Source organism: Passer domesticus, chromosome 13 (genome assembly GCF_036417665.1).
Source record: "Passer domesticus isolate bPasDom1 chromosome 13, bPasDom1.hap1, whole genome shotgun sequence".
Taxonomy (NCBI): Eukaryota; Metazoa; Chordata; class Aves; order Passeriformes; family Passeridae; genus Passer; species Passer domesticus.
In genome coordinates, this window is record NC_087486.1 from 2510028 (window position 1) to 2530023 (window position 19996).

At 43.2% G+C, this 19996-nt stretch overlaps 1 protein-coding gene across 9 annotated transcripts in view; it reads left to right on the plus strand.

Moving 5' to 3' along the window:
- Positions 1–5195: 5195 nt before the first annotated feature.
- Positions 5196–19996, plus strand: part of CPEB4 (cytoplasmic polyadenylation element binding protein 4) — a 38807-nt gene continuing 24006 nt past the window's right edge. For 8 of the 9 annotated variants that reach the window (XR_010347269.1, XR_010347270.1, XR_010347272.1 and 5 more), the window contains exons 1-2: positions 5196–7996; positions 16663–16744. Coding sequence is in view for 2 of the 9 variants with exons in the window: in XM_064388046.1 (XP_064244116.1) it covers positions 6875–7996; positions 16663–16744 (1204 nt within the window). In the remaining 7 variants the exon portion in view is untranslated. The remainder of the gene's footprint in view (positions 7997–16662; positions 16745–19996) is intronic. The other variant, XM_064388047.1, reaches the window with a different exon arrangement.

The following is a 19996-nucleotide window of genomic DNA, read 5'->3' on the forward strand; positions in this document are numbered from 1 at the left end:
GGGAGGGTTATGCTATTTTTATTCTTAAGCTGTCACTTGGGTTCATTAACACTTTGCACGTGAATCTGGGTTTTTCAGGACAAGAAGCCTGTGTTTTCTTCCCCTGAATAACATTGTTAAGTATTTCAGGAATCTAAAATCCACAAACTATTTCTGTGCCCTGAATATAAACCTCTTTGGAAAAAGCCAACGAACATTTTAGTCAGAAAATTGGAAGGCGTGCGCTTAATGCACTTTGAAATTAAATGATTTGATGCTTTTCAATTTGTCTTTTTGCCCTTCCCAAATACCCAAAGGCACTAGCCCACTTTGTAAATGAGCAGGCTATGAAATCTTACTTTGAGAAATGGAGGTGTCACCGAGTTGCAGTAAAAATTATACTCGGCACCAGCATACTTTGCAAGCCCTGACTAATCGGCCCCGACACAGCCCCGCATTCCTCCTTTATTAAGAGGAATTAAATAAGCAGTTATTTATTTGAGAAGTAGAGGGAAAAAAACTTCCAAACCCCAAGAGATTGAGAAGCTCAGTCTCCATGGGATAAACAGCTTCTTTCCCATGGAATTCACAGGATGGCCTTTGCTTTCCAGGTGTCCTGGTGGTGTCCCTGGACACGCTGTCCTGGCTCATCCCCTGGCTGCTTCTTTCCTTCTACAATTTTAGAAATAAGATTACAAAGTGAGTTTTCAAATCTGAAACTCTGTGCCTGTGTGGATTTTTTTTTTTTTTGCCCAGCTCAAGGAAGAATTCTTAAATGAGAGAAGAAAAGCACATTTGCAAAGGTCACATCAATGGATTTTGAAGTGCAGTGGTAACAACACCACAGCCTTTGCAACACTACCTATTTCCTCTTCTCAATTATTTATGTATTTATTGTATTTTACATGAGCCATGGAAGCTAGAGGCATTTTTGCAGTGTCAGGTCATTCTAAAGTACATGCCACACAAAGAATAGGGCTAGAAAATAGTTGTATGTAATGCTGTTCATTAATATTACATAATTACTGCACACAAAATAGTTCTCTGGGCAGTGATAAGGATTTTTTTCATAAAAACTAAAGACTCCAAGGCAATGTATTCCATTAAAGGGTTGCTTAACATATGAGGATATAGCAATATATAGTACCTTCACCCAGCTGCAGCAAAATGACGAAGGCAGCTTAGTCAAATGAAGCCATTAGCATGTATAATGTGCTTTACACAAGAGTTAAAAGGTTTATAAAATCATACTTTGATATTGCAATGACCAAGCTGAGATAGGATCTAGCAAACAGCAGTTGCAGCTGCATCAGCACAAAAATGAACTGTTGGGTTTTCTCTGCAGTCTAGAGAACATTTTCTGCAGTCTTTGGAAATTGCTCTGGAATTAAAAAAAATTCTGTATGTGTAGGCTAATATTAGCTACTGACAGCTTGCCTGGGGTTTTTAGTTCAGCCTTCCTGGAGCAATTGTTTAGGATAAAATGTTGAGGCAGCTTTTCAGGTCTGTTGGCTGCTTTTATTACCATTGAATGTGAGCGAGTCCTGTGTCTTCTGTGATACACCAGACCTAGAGGAATGTGGAGGAACATCTGAGTGACTAACAACCCCATAAACAATCCCTTTGAATTTTAGTTTATCCCACTGCAGGCTTCCTAAAATCCCTGCGCTGTAAGTATAGGGTTAATTTTAACTTTAAATTTGATTTACTAAACTGTGTTGGGTGGACAAGATATAGTAAGGATGTTTAGTATAAAACTGGAGATCTGAACATCCTAATAGGTCTTTTGACATTCAAGAAAACATCAGTTGCAGTTTTTGAGACATAAGAAGCAGCTGATAATTTTGCCTTTAGAAAAGAGATTCTTATCCTCTTTCTGCTCCTTTTCTTCTAAGGCAGAAGACGACTTAAATGAGACTTGAATTCTGTGTTTCCCCACCAACAGTGTGAAATAGATGCAGCAATCTGATTTTCTGCAGCGTGAGCAGTGTTTGATGTTGGGGTGTTGAGTCACCGAGGGCTCACCTTTCCCTCCGGATGACACCGTGACAGCTGCAACCAGCAGATGCCTGAGAGCTGGCAGTGCTTTGATTTAAAAAAGAGAGGGTTGCTGGCAAGGCATTTTCACAAGGAGCTCCTTCTCAGCTCTGCAAGTCCTTTCACTTCTTTGCTCAATGGGACCTTGATTTGATAACACTGGGAGCGTATCACAAACGGCACATCTGCTCTGCCAGGATGAGCCGTGGGACTGAGCTGGAGAGCTGCTTCCTGGGGATCCCACTTGCTTTCAGGTTCAGTTTATCTGTCAGCTTATCCTACTAAATTATCATTAGAAATTCCACTTCTTGCGAGGCACGCGGCCTTTTGAGTACACCTGACAAAAAGGATGTTCCCCTGTGCTGTGTTGCACTGGGTGTGGGGCACTGAAAGGCTGAGCAAACCACAGACCTCAGGGTGACCTTATCACTCTGCACAGCTCCTGGAAGGTGCCTGTGCTCAGCTGGGGCTGTCTCCTTCTCCAGGCAGCACTGACAGAACCAGAGGACACAGTCTCAAGCTGCACTAAGGGAATATAGGTGGATATCAGGAAGAAGTTTTTTACAGAAAGGTGATAAAGTTCTGGAATGGCTGCCCGGGAAGGTGGTGCAGTCACCATCCCTGGGTGTGTTTAACAAAGCCTGGATGTGGCACTGGGTGCAGGATTTAGTTGAGGTGTTGGGGCTGGGTTGGACTCCATGATCTTGAAGGTGATCCAACCTGGTGATTCTGTGAATTCTGTGATTCTGTGTGTGTTTCTGACTGAGCAAAAGCAAGCACACGGATTTTTCTACACCAGTTCAGCCACGTTCAGTTTTTCCTGTGACCTGAGTCACAGTCAAGCATTTATTATGTGACAGTCACAGCGAGAGTGGCAGAATAAAAACAGGCTAAGAAATCTAATCCTCAGAGGAGAGCAGTATGTTCCCACTCGGGGTTTAGTCTCGCAGTGAAGAGGTTGTTAAGGGGTTTGTGATCCTGGGGATTGATGCTGGGGGAGCCTGGGCAGAGCACAGAGCCACTGGCAGTCGTCAGCTAAAGCTGCCTGATGATGGCAGCTGGAGTGGCCAGAGGAATCCTCTCCTCCAAGGAACCCAGAAGAGTTAAAGTGCTTCCAGAAATGAATCCATTAAATGCTGATGGTGATTAGCAGAAGGTACTGTGATGATTTAAAGTACTCCAAGTGCCATTCAGACTGAAACCTCTTTCAGGTGAAAAGTTTGATACATTGGGACTGAGCTGCAGGGACCGATTTGGGGGATGTGGCAGCAAATCTGGTCATGAATCTCAGCAGTGTGTGTGAGCAAATGCTACTGAGAGAACTCTCCCCTTCCCTTCCCATTTCAAAAGTCTTGAATATTTACTGTTGTGGGGAAGGTTTTTTAATTATTTGAATGTTATGTTTCAAATTTTGTCCAAAAGTTACGTCATGGCATAAGCTATGGCAAAACCAGTGTGATAAAGGAGTTAATTTGACTGTACAGGGATTTGAGCTAACAGCTTGAGTGATGTAAAAAACTGGAGCAACCTGGTCTACTGGAAGTTGTCCCTGCCATGGCAGGGGCTGGAACTGGATGATCATTAAGGTCTCTTCTGACACAAACCATCTGTGAATCTGTGACGCTGCCATCCTCTGTATTCTTTGAGATTTTCTTTACATCATCCAGCCACCAAAGTGAGAATTTCCTCACTGGTGGTTAAATCCACTTATTTACAGACAACCCTGACTTTTTTCAGTAATTTATTCAGCTTGGTAACTAATGCCTGCAACGCCTGCACGTTGGTCAGGCATTTTTTGTCAAAGAGGTTGAATAAACACCCACAAATCCTGCTGGGCAGTGGAACCATCCCAGCACTGGGCCTTGAGGAACCTCCCATGGTTTCAGAAACAATGTTTGTCAGGCAAAACGATTAAAGTCAGATTTCAGAAATTCTGCTCGTATCACTCCAGTCCATCTGCATCTACCCTGATGCACTGCAAGGGTGTGCCTGAAATTAAATTAAGGCCATAGACTCAGTCTTTCCCAAACTATTCATGGAAGAGCAATCTGCTGCTGGAGCCAGATCCGTGGTGTCCGGACAGGAGTGCCTGTTAATCCTGAACCTTAAGATATTGCTAACAACATTATGACTAGAAAAATGCAGAGGAAAATAATGCCCGGTATCAGATGAGCTCACAGAAGTTGCAAACACTAAAGAAAAGGGGAAATTATAACCCAGTCATTACATTTTCACAATGATGTTTTCACCGTATGTAAACAAGGCTGTTTTCACACATAGAAACAAGGTGTCTGTAACTGAGAATTAAAAAGTTTATTTAATAAATTGTTGGGAAGTAATTGGTTTGGTAAAAGTATCATCCAAATTCATCTCAGTGGTGTCTGAGAAGAAATCTAGGAGCAAGTAGAGAACAGCCCTCTACTAAGAGAAAACTTTTGAGGAAATTTCTCTGCATGTTTCCTTTTGAACTTGATTTTTCTAATGGTGAACCTACAAGGAGTTATTTAAATGTCACTACATTTGGATATTACATTTTAAATTGTATTTTCATTTGCATGCTGTAATCTGTCGGTGTGCAAAAACAGCACCCAACCCCAAAACAAAGTAGCGTATAAACCAGATCTGTAGTAGACAGACTTTTTGATGCTTGCCCTTGCACTACTTAGGTTGCACGGACGTTATTAATTCTTTGCTGTGAGGGCGGTGAGGCCCTGGCACGGGCTGCCCAGAGCAGCTGCGGCTGCCCCATCCCTGGACGCGTCCAAGGAAGGCCGGGCTGGCCGGGGCTCGGAGCAGCCCGGGACAGCGGCAGGTGTCCCTGCCATGGCAGGGGGTGCAATGAGAAGCTCTTTAGCGCGGCTGCCGCCTGTGACACGGGGCTCTGGCAGCGACAGGTGCCGCCCTGCCCTGCACAAACATGGCGGCCGCCGCGCTCCTCGCTCCAAGATGGCGGCGCCGCCGGCATCCGCCTGACCTCCCGCCCTCACCTAAGATGGCGGCGGCGCCGCGGGCGGTGCGCGCCCAGCCCCGGGGCGGCCGCCCCGGCCGGGGAGTCCCTGCCCGCACCAAAGATGGCGGCGCGGCGCCGGGCGGAGCCGGAGCCGGTGCCGGGGGCGGGCTGGGGGCGCGGCCGCCACCGCCCCGGAAGCGCCGCGCGGCCCCCGCCAGCTGGTTGTCATTTGGTGCGGCCGCTCGGTCCGGGCGGCACGGGCTGGGCAGCGGCCGCGCGGGGACCAGCGAGGCACCGGCTGCGGCGGCCGCCGGGGGGGTGGGGGGCGGGGAAGGCGGCAGGAAAAAACACACGGAAAAAGACGCAAAACGAGGCGGCGGCAGCAGCAGCGGGGGCTGCGTGCCGGGGACACGTCGCCGGCTACCGAAAGCTGTCGATCGCCTCGTCCTTCCAGCTCCCCGCAGCATCGAGCCCGCGGAGAGCCCCCCCCGGTGCGGCCGGTACATGAGGGGCACGGCCCGGCCGCAGCCCAGCCGAGCCGCCGCAGGGCAGGGAGCGCCCCGAGCCGCCGCCGCCGGAGCCCCGAGCGCTGCGCCCCGACACAGAGCCTGCCCCGACCCCGCCGGGCGACCCGCGAGAGCCGCTTAAACACCTTCCATGGGGGAGAGAGGAGCCCGGCCGGCCGCGCCTTCCCCTCCCTGCCGGAGGCTGCTGCGCTGCTGAGGTAAAACCCCTCCTGCCTTGCCCGGCTCGAGCGAGGGCGGGGGACGCGCGGGGCACCCACGGCCCGGCCCCGCTGGATGCCCAGTGCCTGAGGAGGGAGCGCGTTCCGGGGGCTCGCTGGGCTGCGGGAGACGCGATTCCCGGGGAAGGAGGCGAGCCCCGCACCACAAAACACCCTCCCGGCAGCGGAGAGCGAGAAAAAAACCTCCTTCCCCTTCCTCCTGCACAACTCGCTGTCCCCTCCCTTCCCTTTCCCGAACGGTGAACGCTGATTTCTGAGATGAAAACGTTCCTCCTCGGACAGTCAGGACTCATATGAAGGACACGCAAATATTGGATCATAAATAAGAAGCGAGTCTGGCGAGCTCAGAAACCCAGCCCAGAAGGAGCAGCATCAAGAATCCACCCTTCTCCTGCACAACTCACTCCCCACCCAACACACAGAGAATACTGATTTCCTGAGATAAGATCTTACCCCTTTAAACAACCACACACGCACACACACGGTGTATATTATTGCTAAATATAATAGGTTAAACCCAGCAGCACGGGATAAAGCCTCTTCTGCAACTCACTCCCCCATTTCACCCTTCTGAATGCTGAGATCCTGAGGTAAATTTTTCCCTTGTCCACAGCAAAGACTCTTTTTGAACAGGACACAAATATATATTAGATTATAGAGATGTATTAAATTATTCCAGATTTAAATCTATTTTTTGCTGCCAAGGGGTTGAGGGACCAGACGTCATTGTATTTTTTTTTTCTTCCCTCTTAACTCATTTATGGGCGAGTCAAGGCTGCTGAGGAGGAAAAAAACAGGATAGTTAGAATCTCTTTATCCTTATTTCCCAGAAGCTTATTCTCTCATTGCTGTGCATTTCCTTTAGAAAAAGGAAACCTCTTATTTTGTGAACCAAAGATTTATTTTTCCCTTCCTCCTGGCCAAAGGAAGGAAACGGACACAAATTGACACATTGAAATAGTTGAAGAGATCTATCTTTTGCAAAAAGAAAAAAAAAAAAAGCAAACATCTTTATCCAAATCTAAAATAAATAGCGTGGAGGGAGACACTGGAATATCTAGCAAAAACCAGGATACTTGCTAATCTTGCCTCACAAGAGGACAAGCTAAACACTAAACATCAACTTGTTCTTACAGGGAGGATTCAAACCCTAAATATAATAAATGGGGGATTACGGGTTTGGAGTGTTAGTGCAAAACAACACTGGAAATAAGTCAGCTTTTCCAGTCAGATTTCATCCACATCTGCAGCCTCCACACCATCATCAAAATGCAACCCCCAGCCCTGCTGCTTTTATAAATAATAACACAGCTGCCAATGGCAGTAGTGCTGGGTCAGCTTGGCTCTTTCCTGCTCCAGCTGCCCATAATATTCAGGATGAGATTCTGGGGTCAGAAAAATCTAAAACTCAGCAACAGGAAAAGCAAGAGTCCCTAGAAAAACAGCAGCTTTCCCCTGGTCAAAGTCAGGAAGCAGGCATGCTCTCTGAACCCGAGAAAGCTAAAACTGAAGAAAACCAGGGCGATAATTCTTCAGAGAATGGCAATGGAAAGGAGAAAATAAGAATAGAATCGCCGGTTTTAACAGGATTTGATTACCAAGAGGCTTCGGGGCTCGGTACTTCGACACAGCCCTTGACATCCACCGCATCTTCTCTGACTGGTTTTAGCAACTGGTCTGCAGCTATTGCTCCTTCTTCTTCTACAATAATCAATGAAGATGCAAGTTTTTTCCACCAGGGAGGGGTCCCTACTGCCTCAGCTAATAATGGTGCTCTGCTGTTTCAGAATTTCCCACATCACGTCAGCCCTGGCTTTGGTGGTAGCTTTTCCCCCCAGATCGGACCCCTCTCTCAGCACCACCCTCATCACCCCCATTTCCAGCATCATCACAATCAGCATCAGCAACAGAGGAGGTCACCTGCAAGTCCTCACCCACCTCCATTCACACACAGAAATGCTGCTTTCAATCAGTTGCCTCACTTGGCCAATAATCTTAACAAGCCACCTTCTCCGTGGAGCAGCTACCAAAGCCCGTCGCCCACCCCGTCCTCCTGGAGCCCCGGCGGCGGCGGATACGGCGGCTGGGGAGGGTCCCAGGGCCGAGACCACCGCCGGGGACTGAACGGAGGGATCACCCCCTTGAACTCCATCTCGCCCTTAAAGAAGAATTTTGCAAGTAATCATATCCAGCTGCAGAAGTATGCACGACCCAGCTCGGCCTTCGCTCCCAAATCCTGGATGGATGACAGCTTGAACAGAGCTGACAACATTTTTCCTTTTCAGGTGAGCGCACTCTGTTGTATCCATAAGAAAAAAAAACAAATCAAACCTCCCCAAAGAGCATTAAAATGCCCTGGTTGTGGGATTTCTGTGCTTGCAGCTGAAAAAAACCATATGGCTAACTCAAAATGTCATAGTGGGAATGATCCTCCAAGCTGTGATTCATGGGGTTTTTTTTTTTTAACAGTGATGGTCATAAATATCTATTGCACACCAGCCATCTGTATTGGCCCCTTTGCTTCAGCTTAATACTTACACACAGACAGAAATAACCAATGGAGAAATTCACTGATGAGTATTTCAACAAAGGGGAAAAAGGGGAAAAAAAATTCCTGGTGGAGTATGAGAGATGTGAGGCCTTTGAAAGCATTCAGCAGTGTACCACATCTGAGAAAAAGTATGGCGTGATTTTATTTGGTTTTACAGTATCACATGGGCTTGCAGTGCAACATAATTTTTGTAGCATTTTTGGGGGAAACTTTGCTCTTTACAAATAATGGTAATCAGTGCAGTTTGCTCTCCTCAGGAATGGCAGCAAATTTTGGTTACAGGCCATTAAATCAGCACTAAAAATAGATGTGGATGAGATCAGTTGGTGGTCTCCTATATTTTGCTGTGGCCTTCTCCTGGCAGGAGGCAGGTTGTCTGGCAGCTCAGCCTCTCCTTCTGGGCTGACTTGTTATGAATTTGAAAAGAACTGTATAATGTTGAACCTAATTTGCAGTAGGAATTAAACCAGAAGTCCCCGTCTTTTCATCTGACCACCAGTTAAACCCAGCTTTTATGTGTGTGTGCGCCTTTTGTAAACTCCTTTAGGGTGAATTAAAAGACCCAAGAGTTCTTTTACATTTCCAGGGTTGTTTTTCAAGCTCTTCAAATGAGGGCAAAAGTAAAATTCTCAACGTGATTGCAGTGTTTCTCGCCATGCTGCAAGAACTGGGGTGACCTACTTAAATACAATTTCAAAGATACAAACTGTGCAATGTGTCTCATGATGTAAAGAAACAGAAATACATTTAACAGTGACTTTGTGGATGTGGGGATAGTTGGGTTCTTTGCAGACTGCAGGTTTTTGGTGGTGTGCAGGCCCTGCTGACAGCACAGCAGCTGCTGGCAATAACTTTCCTTCAGAGCCTTTTTTTTCTACTGCAGTGCTACTGACTGCTTCACTATCAGGTAGAGCCCTTCCAAATTTAGAAAGCAGAGTAATAATTGATTTTAATGTCAGGATTTATAATGAATATAATGAAGCTGTGTCCAGCATACCCAATTTATCCAGTGAAACCATTAGAAAAAGGGACCCAGCTGGAGCTGGTCTTTTTTCAGCCTCGCTGCAGCGAGCCTTGGCTCACGGTTTGATTCACTCTGTACCCTGACACGTAGCTGATGTTGAGAGTGACAGAATGAGATCAAGTGTGTCCTTGCTGCTGTGTGTAAGCCCCAAATATATACACAGGCAGAGCAGTGTGCTTGGATTGGCATCAAGGAAATTTCAGGAAACTGGCAAAGTCAACCTTGACTTCTGGATGGTGTTCCAGACACACAACAGCAGACACACGTAGTTTGATCATGGTAAAGAAATCATTTTGGTGTAGCATGTTGGTGTCTGTTTACATAAACACTCTGATGGAGCTGTACATGTCAAGACCAAGTCTGACACTCCTTCATGCCAAGAAAAGGAAAGTGTGGAGGGAAGTGCTCTCCAGCCTGTTACCATCACTTCTGTGGGGAAAAGGGCAGGGCAGCAGAGCAGGACTTCAGCACTGCAGCCCTAGAAAGATGCTGATTAATTTTGAAGCCATCTTGGAAAACTTTTTTTTCTTTTGTATAAAATCTTTAGCTCTTTTGGTCAACTTCAGCTGAGTGTTGAAAACCCAGTGAATTTTTGATCACTGGAAACAAATGATGTAAAATTTGACCTTTGATGTCTTTTTGGTTTTTTTTCTTGACTGTACTGATTCTATTCCTGTCTCAAAGCAGAATTTCGCTCATTACATATTTGTGTTCATGCATCTCTCTCTGTCTTTCCCTCTGCCCCTGAAGTATCCTTGCTGATGCAATCATGTACTGGACAAGGCTATTTTGTTACTGGAATCTTCTTAGATTCCTGTTTAGGAAATAATTGAAAGCTGTCTTTGCTGCAGCAACATAATGGAGTAATTTGATACAACAATCCCTTTCATTTAATATTTATGTTTTGCTGCTTAAATCATTAACAAGTGGTGCTGCAATCTAGTGAAAATGAGTTTCTTTAGAAGGCAAAATGTAAACCAGCAATTGCAAATATTTGGGGATCGCTTTCTTTTTCCTTTTCCTCAGAGGCTGTGTCTGTACCAGAGCCTGGTGACACGCAGGATTCTGGCTGTGCTTTGATGGAAATCTTGGGGTGACCAGGACTAAGAGCTCTTTTCCTCTTTGAAGAGGATGGTGTCACATAATTTCCCTTTAAGCCACTGACGTGAACTCCTGCTCCCTTCAGACATCCCAGCCCATGGGATGAAACGGGTGCTCCAAATGGTGCAGATGAAAGGAAAATACTGTGGTGATCAGTTTGATAACCTTGCAATTTGATGATGCCTTGCCTTGGCACTGAGAGCTGCATGCAAACCCCGTGCTCTCTGCTCTAAGTGCTTTCCATTTGGAATCCTGTCTCCTGCAATTCCCAAACGACAGTGCCTGTAGGAGCCTCTTGCAGGGAAGGTCAGAGAAGACTTAACCAGATCTGTTAATGAAATTAAGTTTTGATGTTGTGCTTTAGCCACTGGGCAGGCTCCCCCTTCAAAGATCTTTTGAAAAGAGAAAAGCCATTGTTCTTTGTGTGTTCGTTTGAAAAGGAAATGGTCTCCAAATGAAAAAATGGTTCCTGAATTCAAATGAAAAAGCAAAAAACGGAGTCTTTTGGCTCTCACAGCCTTCCATGAGAATTAATATATGAAAATGCTTTGACTGTGACTGTGGCACCTTACCAAGTTAGTGATTTTTCAGAATAATTCCTTGTCCTTCTCTCCCAGCAGCACTGACAAACTTGGTGCTCAGTAATTGCGTTTCACGGCAGCGCTGCCTTCAAGATTGTTTTGGCTTTCCTTTGGCTGTGTACTTGCACTTCCTCATGAGTGGAACATCCTGCCTGTTATGCAATGCATAAATCTTGCTTTGATAGGCATTTCCAGCTTTCCAGATCTCATCTTCAGTGCGTGATGATGTTTTTTAAATGGCTCTCTGAAGGCACAAGCAAGTGAAGCAATAGCCCTCAGCTTTCTGTAAAAATGCTTAAAAAGAATTTGTGTTTCTTCCTGGAATCAGGCTCGAAAATAACTGCCCATTTCAAAGAATTTTGTACATGAGAGCAGTTCATTGTATCCACTTGTTCAAAATGTTTTTTCCTTTCTTCCCCAGTGGCTGGTTTCCAGGTATATAACCCCTTCCAAATCCAGCCAGGGCCTGTGCCAGGGAGACTTGCTCTTCCCCCAGGCAGATATGGAATGTTTGAGAAAACACATTCGTGATTACAAAACGTGTTTGAATTCCGACCTCTACGTCAGCATTTGTTTGCCCATAGAAATGGCCTGATTTAATAAGTGCATTAAACAAATTCACAGGGAGCTGGAATGAAAAAAAAAATAGCCTCTTGAATGAGTTTGCCAAAGTTTCCTCTTGAAGGGATCTTGCAAATAAATTTCTTTACCGTTCCTCTTTGTTTTAATATTTGGGTTTGGGGAACCTTTTCATAACTCACGATGGCTGGCTGCACAAAAAGAGCTTATTTGTTTTGCAAAATTTCATTTTTTTATTCTAGCAACAGCAATTATTCCCAGTAATTTCAAGGTATCATTTGAAAACAGAGCAACTCCTTGAAGCTGGGTTTTTAAACCTGTTCCCCCATTTTTCTGTAACTCCATCAGCTGTGCAGTAATTAGTGTTTTGTGTGCAGTTCCCCACAGCTACTGATCTGTGGGATTAGCAGCACTCTAATGTGGTATGACATGCACAAGTTAAGTGCTGTGGAAGTTAACACTGTTCTTGTTTGATAAACTTACTACTGACGTTCAGACTTGGGCTTTGGCCCTCCTGTGTGTTTTTGACCTCAGGGTTTCTGTTTAAAGAGAGCTTTTGTTAAGAAGCTATTTGAATTATGTTTGTCTTTTTCCTAAGATTAAAAGGACTACTCTTATTAAGCATTTTGCTTTGAAAGTTGCAGCCCAGCAAAGAGTGAGAATGCAAGATACTGTGGAAAATCATTGTGGAAGATGCATGATAAACTTAATGTGCAGCTAAAATAGAATCACACATGTTAACAAACATTTCCAGTAAAGGTTTGTCATTTCTAACACTTAAAAAGTTCAAGTTGGACTAACTTTGTGTTTTGTGCCACTTCATTTTTCCAGCTCTTTCTTATTGTTCCCTGGTGAAGCTATAAAAGATGATCTGGGCAGAATACAGCAACATCCTTTCAGGAAAAACCTGTTTATTCAAAGCCTTTAATTCACTGGATACTGGACTGGGAGCTGGGACACAGCATTTGCAGGGTGCTGGGAAGGAGGAGAAGCTTCCCCAGAAGCAAAATCCAGTCCAAATTTGTGTTGCAATTGAAAGAGAAATGTGGAACTTGTATTTGTGATGATAAATATGGTGACACTGGCTCTGCTGTGCCTGAGACACGTGGCTTTGGAGTTGTGGGAAATGGGAACAGGGTTCAGAGAGTTTCAGGCTTCTCCTGCTGTAATTAAGGTACAAATGTAGCTGTGAGGTTTTTAATTTGCACAAATGTTCTGGCTGGACAAGGTGTAAATGTCTAAAACAAGTCCCACTTTAACAACTACACCTACTCCATAAATGCTGATCAATAAATTGCTTAATGCAATGACATCTTTTGCATCATTATTGATCCCTTGGACTTCAAATCAACCTTATTTTAAGAGCTCAGGCCCAGCCTTAGCTACCAGCAAGTGTTCATACCTTGATTTTTGGGTGCAGTTTGGGATTTACCACTGGGAGGCCCATCCTGGGAAGTGCTCTCAGGTTCTGGCATCTGAATTTTTCAGGTGATGGTAATGCTGTGGGTGCAGACTAAATATAGTAACTCTGTAAAGAGTTAATAGTTAAATTAAATGTGCATTTTTCTGATGTGCAGGACAATGAATGGATGGGATTTTTCAATTCAAAGCATGATCTTCCTGGGCAGGAAAAATTCCCGTGGAATTTCTTTTGCAAGGGAGGATGACCCAGTGTGTATCACACGTGTTATGCACCAAGTGACTTTCTTTTTAGGGATGAAATATAAATAGGGATGAAAAATAAAGTTGGAATAGGGATTAGAATTGAGCTGTTTTGTAGACAGAAGTGGCCAGGGTAGAGTTCACAATGGTTTGTTGGTTGCTGCAGACATTTCCAGGCTCAGTAACTCATTTTTCACCTCTTGTACATTGTGCAAACAGCTCTGCTCATTCCAAATTATATTTCATGAATATCTTCTAAAATGTTGGCTGAAATTTTCAGCATAGTCATGTATTAAGACTGCAGGTTGATTTCTTTCTTTTTGCTTGTTTTGAGGCTTTAGTTTGTTTCATTTGTTTTATGTTTTGTTTGTTTGGGTTTTCTTTTTTTAATTTTTTGTTGTGGCCTCATGTTTACCTGATGTCTGTATGCTTCAGTCCTGTTTCCCAAGGGTAAATGTGTGTAGCCTTTGAGCCCTCTGATAAAGCAACATTTTAGTCACCCTAAACAAACTTGTGTAAAGCCAAGTTCTTTTGGAACCCAGGTAAATAATATCAGGCTGTGGTTGCCACATTTTGGTACTGAGTTGTGCATACTCTGCTTTAGTCCAGGGTAGTCATTACCCCTGTATATTTTCTTTATAAATAAAGAAATGTACAGTAGCAATCCAGCTCCAAAGCGCTGTAGCTTTGTGAATTGCTTCATTAAAACCATATTGTTATTAATTCTCTCTACATGAAATCTTCTAAAGAAAACTTTTTTCCTAAGTTCAGTGTGGTTTGTGTGCTTTATAAGTAATATGCATCTGAGAAAAGCTCACATTTAGCTACTGGTTTGTGAGCAATATCTTGATTATTAGAGCTATTTTAGGATGAATTATTAGAGCTTTTAGATGGATTAGCTATTATTTAGATGGATTATTAGAGCTATTTTTGGATTAGAGCTTTTGGGATGAAATGGAGAATTAGACATTATACATTTCTTCAGGGGTTTGGCCACTCCCACTAACCTTCACCAGCCTTCATTTTTTCTTTAGGTGCATAATAAATGGAAATATTTCAGATGTGGTTCTGCTAAAATGTCTTGCAAGATAAGACTGATGAAATCTGTGCTGCTGTTTTCAAAGAAGTTTCACTATAAAAAGGACTTTAATTTATATAAAAATTCTCAAAACTACCAATGAGGACTTCCTCTACTAATGCTGAATCTGTCAGTGCAAATAACAAACTAAATTAATGGATTTTTTTAATAATAAGCACTGTGCAGACCTGTGATCTTGGCACCTTGGCTGGTGTTTATTTAGGCCTGAATCTTTTCACTGGGTGGATGTACAGAATCTTCCTTACCTATCCCAAATTTTAGCCATTCCTCCTTTTTCTGGGAGGGAAGTATCACCAGTTAATCTGTTGTATCTCTGTGCAGGGTTATGTTTTAAAGTGTTTGCAGTGTGATTTGCAGCTTATGGACCTCCCCTTGGAAAAGGGACAGCTTGGGGTTCACTTGAAAAGGAAAATAAATTCCTCAGCACCAAAAGCTTCCATTGGAGAATGCACTTCCTTGTCAGCCAACAAGTTCAATTCCATTTTTCCCTTCAAATGTTTAAATTCTCTGTTGTCAATATTAAAAATAAGCATTGCAGCAAGCCCTTTGTTATTCCAGCTCAGGCCAACACAACCCAGATATTTTAGAAGAATTGCTTCAGGCTCAGGTGCTCAGCTCAATAAACTGGGAATTTCTTGGCCTGGGTCACTTCCTTTGTGTCTCTCACAGCTGAAATGTGAAGTGCCACAATTCCACAAAGATTTGGAATTACTGAGGCTCTGCACTTTGTGAAATTCGAGTTTTGTAGCTGTTCATGGGGTGGGCTTGAGGTTAACACAAGAATTCAGGAAGGAGAAGCTGCTGAGGGACATCAGGGTTGCAGTAAATGCTCCCACCTGGTTTTTAGGCTATTTTTGTCATTTTCTGAGGACTGCTGGAAATGCAGAGGTTGCCTTTTAATATCCATTCCTGAGTTACTCAACTGTTGGATCCTAATGGATCCAAAACCTTGTACTCACTCCTGCTAAGGGATTTTAATCTAACTGGAGTTTGAAATAGGTAAGAAACAGCAATGTTTAAACCAAACCAATAAATTAAATCTGCTAGGACAGGCAGAAAACTGTAGGAAATCTCTGACAGAAAAGCACAGAATTTAAGGATTTGAACGCTCCTGATATTTTCTCTAAGGTGCCTCAATTATCTTGTAATAGAAATGACCACGGAAATCAATCCTGTGGGGAGACAGGGCAGTGCTGTGCTTTTTATAGCAAATTTGATATTTGCTAGACTTAATAAAGGAACTGGTTCCAAACTCTGGCCTTTTTAATGCTATTTGAGACACAGCACATCCGGGTTGGAAGACGTGGCCTGTTCTGTCTCAGTAATAAACTGTTCTGAAGAGGGGAAAAATACCAGGAAATTCGATTGAAAAATGGTATTTTTTACTGATCAGAATGTAATTTACAACTTGGAAATGGATCAGGAGCTGGTGAGTTCCTGCTCTTGGAAGAGTTTGAGGTATTTAAAGTCCAGAATGAGGGATCAGTGCAATCAGGAATGGCCCTTGCAGCACACAATCTCTGCTGCTTCAGCACTGAAATAAAGCCCTTTATAACTCACCACTGCCTTTAAAAATATTCCAAGCTGGATCTGTGTGCTTTGGAGAAATTTCAGCTTCACAGCCAGTGTTAGGGACAAAAAACACACTCAGTGCTGGAATAACAAGAGTTGTGGAGAAGGAGTCAAGAGCAAAAATGTCCAAAATTTCTCTTTCTTGTTTGAACAGAGACTTCCCAATGCTTGAGCTCAGTTCAGAGGGGATTCCTTACAACAAGAATGAAATAAAATCTTTAAAGCTGATGGTAGAGAGCTTCTTGGACAGAAAAAAATTTAAAATCAGGGTGGATTAGTGTAATTCTGTCCAAGTCCAAATGTATAAATACACAGAAAGAATGGATATGTGAATACTTTTGGGAATTGGGGTGATTTTTGCCTCCTTTTGGAACCTATTACTACACTTTTATCTTACTGTAAAGATTTCAGAAATTACAAGAAATTTCAGTTATTCTGAATTTGCCAATTAAATTAAAGCAGTGCCAGGGTATTTTGTGTTTTGCTTCTATCACATCAGATTTGTACTATGTGGAATTGATTGTTTGGTTGAGAAAGTCTGACCTGGGCATGTGTGAAATGCTGGCTTTGGTTAATAGGAAGGAGAAATAATTGGTGATAGACTTAATTGGTTATTATTAGATTATTCTAGATCAGATTCATATTTAATAATATTGTGATTTTTAATATTCCTTTGGTATATGGTTTTTGCTTAATTCTGCTGTGGTTGTGTAAAGAAAGTGGAAGTTTTTGTGTTTCAGGTGCTCGTGTTTAACCCTGGCTCTGTTTGTGTTTGCTTGCAGGATCGCACGAGGACTTTTGACATGCACTCACTGGAGAACTCCCTAATTGACATAATGAGGGCTGAAAATGATTCACTGAAAGGTAAATTTAGACAGAGACTATTTCCTGCAGCAAATAACTGGGGAGAGGGGCTTACTGAAAATAAGAGGCTGCAGTTTTGGGTAGGAAAAGCGAATTTCCCTTGTGCACCTGATGGCTTTTTGTGGTTGTGTGAATGAAGCTGTTTCAGCACAGGAGCACTGAGGGTGTCTGTGCTTGTCCAGAGCAGTGCAATCACAAACACAGATAAAACAAACCTGTTGTGTTATTAGCCAGGGGTTTTGATCAACTTCAGCAATCTTGTGCAGCTCAGCAAGAAGTAACTTTTTGCCTAATAGGGTTTTCTTGATGAAGTCATAGTTTTTTCTGTCTTGGGAAAGAATAAGGTTTATCCATGTCCTTTTGAGAAAAACAGAGTATTTTGTCTTTTTTTACCTTTTTGGAACCACTGGGAAAGGAAAAGGGAGATTGAAGTGATTTGAAATTGATCTCTTTTTTTTCCTTTTGCTTTTTTGGCAAAGGTGGTCATGCTTTGGAAATACCTCAGCTTACAAAGTATTCAAAGTATTGTCTGCACATAATTTTGTCTGAATAAAAACTGCTTATGGTCAACAATTCAGAGCTGTAGTTTCATGTCCTGTAGGATGAGTAATCCATTGCAGTTCAGTGGTTACATGTATGAGTGGAGTAGTCAAATTCTCACACACACTTCTTATCTAACCACTCACTTTTGTTACCAGTCATGAGACCACTAAAAAAAAAACAAACCTGCACTTGTGGTTTCTGCAAGTAAATTCCTTTTGATATCAAGGCTTGTGGTGGTAATGAAATCTGACTTGTTTTAATAGTGATTCTTGCTCAGAAGACCAACCTTTGATAAACTGGCAGGAACTTGTGTTTGTTGCCTTCTCTGTGGTCTGGAAATGCAACTCGAGTTTCCCTTCCCCAGAGCTGTGCAGAAATTCAGTGTGGGGAGAAACACCACAAAATACTTCTCTGTTAAAATGATAGGGAGAGCCTGATGTGGATAAAAGTGATGCCAAATGTATTTTAACCCCAGAATACCTTCCCTCCTTATGCAATGGGGACCAGGTTTTTATTAATGCCAAGTATTAACAGATTTTATTTGGTTTATGTTCTGTCTGCAACATCCTGTGTCCCCAGAATTGCATACAGAACCAAGAGTGATGTGCTCTTCCTTGACTGAGCACCTGGATTTGCCCCAAAACCTTCTGTCCAGCTGCCAGGCACTCCCACACCAGGTTACAGCTCTGAAATCTGGCCCAAGGTGACATGGCCATGGGACAAATAAAATCTCCCTTTAAATCTGAGTTTAACAATTCAGCTTCATATGTATTTATGGTCAGCTGCTAAGCAAGGGTACTTCTGAAAGTAGCTTGATGTTTAGTTTGAATGCTTTGAAAAGGTTCTTTGCAGTTGAAATATTTCTTTTTGAGTGCTTAGCATGTTTTAAGAGTGATGGAATAAGTATGTCAGCAAGGAATACAAATAGTTCTGACACGCTTTAATTCCTGCTTTAGCCTGAGTGTTAATCCCCTCTGCAAAGTCATCTGTGGCTTCTCCAAATTCTGTGTGCCTTGTCTCACACTGATTGAGACACAGGGGTGCAGTCAGTGCCTGGGCTGGCAATTATTGCTGAGATTCCTTGTGAATTATCTGTTCCCAGTTAACAGTTATATAACTGCACAGAAAAAAGCCTCCAAGCCCAGATGAGACATTTAAGTGACTCTCCGTGAAATACTTTGTTGTGAAGCCTCATTTCTCAAGGATCTCCTCAGCAAGAACATGAACTTTGCTTCCAGTGAAGTGTGCAGTGCCTGAGTTTGGCTGTGCTGCTCTGGCACAGCACTCAGTGACTTAATTCCTGTCGGGTATTTAAGGAATGGATCTTTATTCAAGCCAGCATCCGCCAGGCCGTGCTAACTGCAGAGATCATCCCTGCCTAGGGTGGGGTCTGCAAGGAGAGGAAATACCTTTAGTTAAACCAACTGATACAGCTGGAAAAAAACTGTAAACTGCTGGGACAAAACATTCCACATCAGGCCTGGAGTGGGGCTGGTGATCACGAGCCCTTTGTGTTTATTTTCCATCTGCTAACACAGATCCTGTCTCATGTTTTCTCTTTTCTTGCCCCATCTTTATTTAAACCTCGGATATAGAAATCTTTAAATAGGACAAATTATGGCTGTCAGCTCAAATCTTGTTTGCTGTTTCAAACACCTGCATTTAAATCAGCAGCTCCATAAGAAGTTTTTCAGTTTGCATTTTAAATGGGTTAATCAGTGCATGCAGTGCTTTGAACTAAAGTTGGATACTCTCAGAAAGGAAAAGCTTCTGGGTTTGAGACTTTAAAAATAGCCTGGGCAAGACAGTAATAAAACATACTGTGGAGAGCAAGCTCAGAACGGCATGGAAATAATTCAGATGATCTAATAGGTCTCACTGCTGTCCTGTGAGAGGTTTAATTCTGCCTCAGCACGAGTTTAGTGTGTAACACTAACAGCACCCCCTTTCATATTGTCATGGACTGGCAGAGAAAGAGGAATTGTGTAAAATACCCCTTCAAACCAAGTGGGAGAATGGGCATGGTGATAGCCATCAGTCACAGTTTGGAACCTGCTGTCTCTGGGACATCAGTTCCATCTTTAAATGACATGTTCAGAGCAGCAGGCTGGGAATTCTGTAATAAAATCACAAATAGGAATTCTTCCAAATGTAACAAAGTCCATCCATAGTGTGTTCTTTGTGACTGAGGTGATTAAGCTGTGCTAGCCTTGGATTTGTTTAGGTCAGTAATAATTAAATTCTTAGGTTGTCTTGCTGTATGAAATAAATAATATTTTCTGCATGAGGTTAAAAGGTGAATCTCACAGTGATTCAGTACACTCAGTATTACCTTTTAATGTTCTGAATAGGCATTTTACCATTTTCTCCCCTTCTTTTAAGGTGTATTTTTATCCCTGCTCAAATCCTCTTCCTTTGCTGAGCAGCTGCCATTTCAATATGTTATTTTTATCCAGCCCAGTGAGTGTGCTGCGTGCTGCACAGCCAATGTCAGCCTGCAGAAGCCTTTCCCTGGAGACTTAATTGCATCTTCTTTACAATGAACTCGGCCTCCCTGAGCTGAGCCTGGGATCCAGAGCCTGATTTTGGAATCTGGGTCTTCCAGATGGCAATTTGAGCATTACTGTAATAGTAGATTGACTAAATATTTCCTTGTTAAGTGACACTGAAATGTCTTTAAATGCTTTGTGACTGGTTTGCTACTGAAAT